At 48.3% G+C, this 8,797-nt stretch overlaps 1 protein-coding gene across 4 annotated transcripts; it reads right to left on the minus strand.

Moving 5' to 3' along the window:
* Positions 1-1,011: 1,011 nt before the first annotated feature.
* Positions 1,012-4,369, minus strand: LOC138095092 (granzyme B-like). 4 transcript variants are annotated; one of them, XM_068991063.1, is made up of 5 exons: positions 4,264-4,369; positions 2,871-3,018; positions 2,250-2,385; positions 1,986-2,051; positions 1,012-1,155 (listed from the first exon to the last, which is right to left on the minus strand). In XM_068991063.1, the coding sequence occupies exons 1-5, from the start codon at positions 4,316-4,318 to the stop codon at positions 1,012-1,014; spliced, it is 549 nt and encodes a 182-aa protein (XP_068847164.1). In that variant the 5' UTR covers positions 4,319-4,369. The 4 variants fall into 4 exon arrangements, with proteins under 4 accessions (XP_068847164.1, XP_068847162.1, XP_068847163.1 ...); XM_068991061.1 differs by having other exon boundaries at positions 1,794-2,051; XM_068991062.1 differs by having other exon boundaries at positions 1,794-2,051; positions 2,871-3,032; positions 4,260-4,318.
* Positions 4,370-8,797: the final 4,428 nt, after the last annotated feature.

Genomic DNA, 8,797 nt, shown 5'->3' on the forward strand with positions numbered 1-8,797 from the left:
AAACGGAGAGGCTGACAGGGACTCAGGCTACAGAGCCATCAGGAGCCAGAGGACCCTGAGCACATGGGGGACACTGGGCTGCATGTGAGGGGTTGAGCTGGCCCTGCCCAGGTGAGAGATGGGGCCCAGCGATGTGGACTTGCCCAGTACAGCACAGGCCTGGCCCCTCTGATCCCTCTCTGCCAAGGCATGAGCTGGGCTGGCACGTCAGTGGTGAGGCCCTCCTGGAACCCCATGGGACTCAGGTATGCAGGGTGGGAGGGATATGAGGAAGGGGTCAGCAGAGATCAGTGTGGTCTGGAGGGGACAGGAGATGGTGGCCCTGCTGAGGATGTGCAGTGATGGGCAAGGATGGAGAAGAAGGGGCGGCAGAGGAGACTGGAGGCAGAGCTGGGGCCCTGGGCTCTTTGGAGGGCAAAGCAGGACACTCAGCCTGAGTGAAATGGAGGGGCTTCTCAGGAGACCAGCCCAGCTCTGGGCCAGCTCCCCTGGCTGTAGGGGTTAAAGGTCAGCTCAGGTAGCACCCCCCCCCCCGGTCCCCAGTAGGAGGGTCTCTGTCCGGGAGCTGCAGCCCCAGGCTGTGCTCTTGGTGTCGGGGACCCAAGGTGTGACCCACTCCTCCCTGCCATGTACCCAGAGCAAGGAGCTAAGGAGTTTACCCTGAGCCCCAGGACCAGAGAGGTTCATGTCTTCCCCTGATGGTGCTCAGCTTCAGCCCTGGCGGGAGGGCCGGCCCTGGGAGACAGGTGTGGGGAAGCAGACCTGGGTGACAGCTTTGCATGGGGTTCAGGGGAAGAGATGGTGGGAGGGGGGAGAGGAGGAGCAGAAAACAGCAGAATCCTGTCATTGCCTTTCTAAACACACAGTGAGCATTTGTGAATAGGAGTCAGTGAATAAATAAGCAACCAGCCCTTCGAGCTCTGCTGAGAGACGTTTATTGAGCTATGGGCACCTCCAACCCCACAGTGTGATTCTGGATTAGCCCCAGGGAAGATGGTCTGGTTCCTGCAGTCAGAGGCTTTTCATGGTTTTCTTTATCCAGGGCAGGAAACTTGAGACTTTGGTGAAGGCCCGTGGAGTTGATCCATCTTCTTGTCCATAAGAGACAATGCCCTGGGCCACATTGTCACACACGAGAGGGCCTCCAGAGTCCCCCTGAGGACAGAGAAGCGGAAGGACTGAGTCTGTTCTCCTCCTGGTCCTACCCTCCCTCCCACCGTGCCATTTCAAGACTCCTCTCTAAGAAGGCCACTTTGTGAGGCCTCCCTGTGCGAGACAAGTGGGCAAGGCAGATCTATGGGCCCCTGGCTGCCAGCCCTGACCTGGACCTTGTCCCTGCTTCACTTCCCCCAGGGGGCAGCTCCTTCTCTTACCCCAGGTCTCTGCCCCCTCTCTGTCTAGATGCTGAGGGCTGGCTATTGGTTCCAGGCTGCTGTTAGGACAGGGAAGCAGCTGGGAGGGCTGACACTCATCAGGGAGGGGGAGCTCAGTAAGCAGGTGGGTTCAGCTCTGAGCAGGCACCTGGACCGGTCCACCTCCCACTCAGGAAGCCTGATTTTCTAACACCTGAGCCTCAGTGCGTGGCAGATTCTCCCTTCTGGAGGAGTGCCAGGGTGGCATTCACTGCAGGTCTACGTGGCTTGCAGAGGCTCTAGGTCCTCCCAGCTCCTGCTGTTCCCCCTTTTACTCCTGAGAGAGGTCCCAAGCCTAGAGGGTGAGGTGGTCCCCAGGTCCCAGATCTTCTGCCAACACCCTTCTCCCCAGATCCAAGCAAGGTAGGCTGTGATTCTCACCTGAAAGGAAGCTTTCTTTGTCTTTGGGTCCCCCACACACAGCTGGTTGGTGTGGTTATAATACTCGGGTAAGTAGGCCTCACACTCTCGATCCTCCTGCACGGTCAGCTTTACCTCCTGCAGCGTGTCAGCGCAGGTGCCCGTGGAGTCCCTCCCCCAGCCGGCCACGCTGCACACCTGCCCTGGCTTCACCCAGGCCTTGGCCCTGGGCAGACTAAGGGGCTTCACAGCTGATGTCTTCTTGGCCTTTCTCTCCAGCTGATGGGAAGAGACAAGAGTCTGGCTCAGCCAGTGGTCCCCAAGCCTGGACACGGCAATGATGCTGATGTGTCTCTCCTCTCTCCTGAGCCACAGGGACTGGTCAGGTGGCCAGGATGGGAGGGGAGAAAGGGGTAGGAGGTCCTGGGAGGGGAAACGAGCTGATCCCGGGAGGGCATGAGAAGCAGGGCGGTTTACCTTTAATAACATGATGTCATTGGAGAAGTTTTTAGGATTATAGTCTGGGTGGCAGATGGCTCTTCTCACCCCGATGACCTGCTGGGTCCTCTCCTGCTGTTTGATGTTGTGGGCCCCCAGGGTGACTTTGATTGAGCTTCACAGAGAGCAGAGCAGGAGATAGGGGTCACAACCTCCGGGTTTACAGCCCTGGAGCCATGAAGGGCAGGTGACTCCAGGGCAAGGCTGCCACTGAGGGGAAATGCAGGCCCCAGGAGGGCCCTGGGGGCTAAGCTGTCTGTACGGTCTGTTTCTTGGCAGCCAAGGTCAGATTCTGGAGCCACTGTGAAGAGCATAACTGTTCTCCATGGGCAGTTAGCCCTAGGACACATGTGAAGTTGCATTGGTTTACATTCTGATATCCAGGCGCGCCCTATGTCTAGTCTCTCTCACTTCAGCAACACATCCGGCAGTGACCTTCCCTCTTTCTCACCCTCTCACTCTCCTGGCCCCCTCTTTCTTACCCTCCCAGGAACCCTCTTGGCTCAATGTTCCTAACAGCCTGGTTGCACCTAGAGAAAAAAGGCAGGGCTCCCTTGCCAAGGGTGTTCAGAAAGGTACCGGCTACTTGCTGCTCCTCACCTTCCGTGGCAGTGAGCGGCTGTCAGCACGAAGTCCTCTCGAACCAGGAACCCACCGCACCTACGCCGGACGTCCTGATTCCACGACTGAAGATACGCCATGTAGGGGCGGGAGTGGGGCTTGGCTTCATGGCCCCCGATGATCTCCCCTGAAGGAAAAGGGCTGTTCTGCTTGTGTGCCCCCACTGAGTGTACCTTGTTGGCATCTGCTTCATGCTCAGAACTGCTGGACACTGGGGAGCCCAGCCTGGCCTGGAGTTGGTGGGGCGGGAGGAGGCTGGGAAGGGGCTCAACTTCCTCCTCTAGAACAGAGCAGCTGCCTGGGTCTGCAAATCTGTCTCCCACACAAAATTGGAGGTGAGCATAGACTCTGCCTGCAATGCAGGAGACTCAGGTTTGATATCTGGGCTGGGAAGATCCCTGGAGAAGACAATGGCAACCCACTCCAGTATTCTTGCCTGGAGAATTCCATGGACAGAGGAGACTGGTGGGCTACAGTCCTTGGGGTCGCAAAGAGTCAGACAGGACTGGGCAACTAACACTTTCACTTTTCATTCCTGTCCTAGGGATAGCAAAGTCCTAGAGGCTTCTGAAAATTCCTCCCCGACCTGTGCTTCATTCCAGGTGAGTTTCTAAGGGTCCCATTACCCTATTTTATTCAGGATAGCCCTGTTTTCCAGGGCACAGGAATTCAGAGTAGGGACCTAGATGTCGCCATAGCCTCTTTCCCAGGGCCTGACTGGTAGTACGTGCCCCATGAGTATTTGTTGGCTGCATGAAGGAGTCACCATGCCCCCTCCTGCACCCTCCCTGCTCACAGTGGGCCTCTGGATGGGGGCTGTTGGTATGGCCAGTGCTGGTGTGCTTCTGGGAAGCAGAGCAGTTCAGGTCTACCAAACACTGGCTTCATCCTTGAAAGAGAGGAGCCCCTGAGGGCCTGGGCAGGGAAGTTTAGTTGGGTAAAGGGTCTGTGGGTCCTAGGGATTGAGCAAACACAGAGGCACCAACTCCAGGGTCTGCCAAGCAGATGCTGAGGTAAGTAGAAGCAGAGGCCAGACCCACTCTGCCCTCTTCAGGGGCAATGTAGTATTTTCTTTTCTCCAGGTTGCGACCATCTGCCATCACTTCTGGGAAAGCTCTACTTTCCAGAGGGCAAAGGGAGGGCTGGAGGAGGAGATGGTACCCACTGGCTCCTCTTGAGAGCAGGCTTTGCTCTGTCGCTCCTGCTGGCGGTTTATCCAGCATCATACTCCCTGGTATGAGGTGGGATGGGAGCTGGTGTTCTGAATGTCCCTTCCTGGTGGATAGCTGGATCAAGGACATGCAGAATGGGCGGGACCTCTGTGCCACCTGGAGGATGGGGTTGGGCCCCTGGGATGGGGATGGTCACTCACCTGCCTTTGCCCTGTTGGTCAGGAGAAAGGCCACCAGGAGCAGGAGTGGCTGCATCTTCCGAGAAAGACTGCCCAGGATGGAGATGCCGGTGCTTCCTCCTGGCTCTCTTGCAGATCCCCCAGCCTCCTGGAGAGAAACGCAGTGTCAGTGGACTCAGTGATCTCGTGTTCCCCTCCAGGTTTGCGATGCTTCATCCTAAAGGCTTTCTATGAAAGCTTGCCCCACCCCCACTCCATCAGCCTGATGACGTTCTCTGGGTGGTTGTGTGAGAAACATACTGTGACCACACCAGTACCCACAGATGATGACTCAGAGCAGACCACTTGTTCCAGCCCAGAGCAGGAACCCAAGAGGACAAGGTGGGGACTGTAGGGCGTGGTATCGACCAGCAGAGGTAGTAGAGCCCAGAAACCAGAGTCCCCAGTGGCAGAACCATCAGGGCCTCATTTCCATGCTGCTAAGTCCACAGGATAATTTCTTGAGCAGATGTGGGTTTAAGCTCTTCTCTATGTTATTATGACCAAACACACTGGAGATGCACCTCCTTTCCTTAGAGAGCTGACCATCTGCTGGAGGAGAAAGAGACATCCGTGACCTGAGTGCAGCATGGGAAAGGCTGTGGTCCAGGGATGCACAGAGCTTGACTGCCACCTACTAAGTCCATATAGCCATCCACTCATCATCTTAACTTCCTTTCTAACACATGTACACCCGTGGCTGATTCATGTCAATATATGGAAAACCAATACAATGTTGTAATTAGCCTCCAATTAAAATAAATAAATTAAAAAAACAAAGAACTCCACCATTTAAAAAACTTACAAATACTCAGAGTGATACAGTCCATTTTTCTTGTCCATGTTTTGCAAACAAACGTACTGCACTTGACATTTATTGGTCTAATTTAACGAATCACTATGACTCTAGAAACTGAATCTACAGATAGATGTAAGCCTAGGTCATTCCTCCTTTGAGTAGGCTGGGGTGGGTTCCACCTAAACCACCTGAACTAAGACCGGGAAAGGGCTGGTTCGCCAAAGGACGTTTGGATGACTAAGTGGCCCATGCCATGTGAAGCGGGAGAGCATGCTGGGTGAGCGAAGACCAATAATTGTCCTTTGAGTACTGTCTGTGCTGTGTCCAGAGGGCCGCACTTCAGACTCAGCAGACCAGGCACATTAGAGGCTCACACTGGCTGAACAAACTCTGCTGAAGACCTTGCTGTATGGAAATAAAGGACAGTTCTTTCTAAATGGTCCAAACCCAGCCCTGTTCAAGAACAACAGAGAATCTCTGAGTGGTTAGAGTCTGGGGATTTAAGTGTCCATCTTGACGTAGTCTGTGCTTTACAGCTTTCTGAGGAATATTATGCATCAAAAGACATAATTTCAGGGTAACTATCCTCCTTATCAAACCAAATACATTTATCGAACCTTTACTCTTTTGAACTTAGTTTGCCCACTAGTAGAAATTTTAAAAATAAAATTAGCTTTGTTATTTGTGAGTAATATATGTTCATTAAGAAAATTTGGAAAGTAGAAAGGAAAAATATTACTCATTTGCTTATGTCTCACAGATAGATTATTATCATGGCAGTGCATTTAAAATACTTGGGATGATAGTAGGAAGTATTAGGAAGTATTTCCGCTTCTTTAATTTTTTGGAACAAGTCTCGGTGAGACTAGTGTAATTCTTCTTTGAATGTTTTATAGAATTCACAAGGGTAGCCTAGGATTTTCTTTGTTAGAAGGTTTTTGATTTTTGATTCAATCTCTTTATTGTCATAAGTCTGATTAGATTTCCTATTTATTTTTGAATCAGCTTTGGTTATTTCTGTATTTCCAGGAAACTGTTCATTTCATCTTGATTTTATCTAATTTGTTGGTGTGCAAAAATTGATAGTATTCTCTAGCAATTCTTTTCATTTCTCTGAGGTTGGTAGTAGTGTCCCCTTTTCTAAATTTCTGATTTTATTAATGTGAATCTTCTCTCTCTCTTTTTTTGTTGTTCTAGCTAAAAGTGTATCAATTCTATTGATCTTTTCAAAGAACCAACTTTTGGTTTGTTGATTCTTTTTATTTTGATTGTTTGGCTCTAATCGTTAGTGTTTCCTTATATCTGCTGGCTTGAGTGGTTTGATCTGTTTTTATTTTGTTAGGCTTACAGTTGTGTTGCTGGTTAGGAATGTTTCTTCTTTAATGTCCTCACGTACAGTTATGTGTTTTCCTCTGAACATGACTTTCACAGCATCCTATACGTTTGGTATGTTGCATTTTCATTTTCACTTGTCTCAAAGTACTTTCTAACTTGTCTTATAATTTCTTCTTAGGCCCACTGGTTACTAAGAGTGTGTTGTTTAATTTCCATATATTTCCCTGTTTGTGAATTTTCCAGTTTTCCTTTTGTTATTCATTTCTAGCTTCCTTCCACTGTGGTTAAAAAAGATAATTTGTATTCAGTTGAGTTCAGTCACTCAGTCGTGTCCAACTCTTTGTGAGCCCATGAATTGCAGCCTCCCTGTCCATCACCACCTCCCAGAGTTCACCCAAACTCACGTGCATCGAGTCAGTGATGCCATCCAGCCATTTCATCCTCGGTCGTCCCCTTCTCCTCCTGCCCCCAATCCCTCCCAGCAACAGTCTTTTCCAATGAGTCTACTCTTCGCATGAGGTGGCCAAAGTACTGGAGCTTCAGCTTCAGCATCATTCCTTCCAAAGAAATCCCAGGGCTGATCTCCTTCAGAATGGACTGGTTGGATCTCCTTGCAGTCCAAGGGACACTCAAGAGTCTTCTCCAACACCACAGTTCAATAGCATCAATTCTTCGGCGCTCAGCCTTCTTCACAGTCCAACTCTCACATCCATACATGACCACTGGAAAAACCATAGCCTTGACTAGACGGACCGTTGTTGGCAAAGTAATGTCTCTGCTTTTGAATATGCTATCTAGGTTGGTCATAACTTTTCTTCCAAGGAGTAAGCGTCTTTTAATTTCATGGCTGCAGTCACCATCTGCAGTGATTTTGGAGCTTCCAAAAATGAAGTCCGACACTCTTTCCACTGTTTCCCCATCTATTTCCCATGAAGTGATGGGACTGGATGCCATGATCTTCGTTTTCTGAATCTTGAGCTTTAAGCCAATGTTTTCACTCTCCTCTTTCACTTTCATCAAGAGGCTTTTTAGTTCCTCTTCACTTTCTGCCTTAAGGGTGGTGTCATATGCATATCTGAGGTTATTGATATTTCTCCCGGCAATCTTGATTCCAGCTTGTGCTTCTTCCAGCCCAGCGTTTCTCATGATGTACTCTGCATAGAAGTTACATAATCAGGGTGACAATATACAGCCTTGAGGTACTCCTTTTCCTATTATGAACCTGTCTGTTGTTCCATGTCCAGTTCGAACTGTTGCTTCTTGACCTGCATATAGGTTTCTCAAGAGGCAGGTCAGGTGGTCTGGTATTCCCATCTCTTTCAGAATTTTTCACAGTTTATTGTGATCCACACAGTCAAAGGCTTTGGCATAGTTAATAAAGCAGAAATAGATGTTTTTCCTGAAGTCTCTTGCTTTTTCGATGATCCAGCCAATATTGACAATTTGATCTCTGGTTCCTCTGCCTTTTCTAAAACCAGCTTGAATATCTGGAAGTTCACGGCTCACGTATTGCTGAAGTATTATTTCAGTCTTTTAAAATGTATTGAGAAATGTTTTATGGCCTAACCTATGGTCTATCCTAGGGAATTCTTCATATGCCCTTGAGGAGTATGTATAATCTAATTGGTTTATAGAGGTACTATTTACTACTGAAAGTAAGGTCTTCAACTACTTTTATAAAACTATTTCTCTCCTCAATTCTCTCAATGTTGCTTCATGTATTTTAGAGTTCTGATGTTGGTGTGTTATGTCTTCTTAATTGATCTCTTATCAATATATAATGTCCTTTGTCTCTTTTAACAATTTTTCACTTAAAATCCATTTTATCTAGTATTGGTATACCATTCCAATTTCCTCTTGATTACTATTTACATAGCATATCTTCTTCCATTGTTTCATTTTCCACCATTTTTATCTTTGGATCTAAAGGGAGTCTCTTGCAAACTACATGGAGTTAGATTATATTTTTAAATTCATTCTTCCAATCTGTCTTTTACTTGGTTATTTTAATCCACTTACAATTGAAATGATTGCTGATAATGAGGGACTTACTTTTGCCATTTTGCTATTTGGTTTTTAGATGTTTTATGTATTTTCTGTTTCTTCAAACTTGTCTTCTATTGCATTTGATCACTTTTTTCCCTAGTGTGCTATTTTGAATCCCTCTTCATTTCCTGTTCTGTATATTTTAAAGTTACTTTCTTAGTGGTTACCATGGTTAATGCCCTAAATTTATAACAATATACTTTGAATACATATCAATGCAGCCTCAGCATTATACATTAACTCTGCTCCTATCCAGCTCCATTGCCTACCTTGTTATTGTCACGTTACCCCTTTATCCATGTGTGTCCTTTGATATAGCTTATAATTATTGTTTTA

The sequence above is a fragment of the Capricornis sumatraensis genome, chromosome 19, assembly GCF_032405125.1.
Source record: "Capricornis sumatraensis isolate serow.1 chromosome 19, serow.2, whole genome shotgun sequence".
Taxonomy (NCBI): Eukaryota; Metazoa; Chordata; class Mammalia; order Artiodactyla; family Bovidae; genus Capricornis; species Capricornis sumatraensis.

Bases quoted from the DNA above. Each gene is read 5' to 3' on its own strand.
- LOC138095092 (XM_068991062.1), bottom strand. From the start codon at position 4,318: ATGCAGCCACTCCTGCTCCTGGTGGCCTTTCTCCTGACCAACAGGGCA. The intron at 2,052-2,249 runs GTAAACCGCCCT...TCTTCCCATCAG, and splicing joins ATGACATCATGTTATTAAAG to CTGGAGAGAAAGGCCAAGAA. The intron at 1,156-1,793 runs GTGAGAATCACA...CTCTGTCCTCAG, and splicing joins CAAAGAAAGCTTCCTTTCAG to GGGGACTCTGGAGGCCCTCT.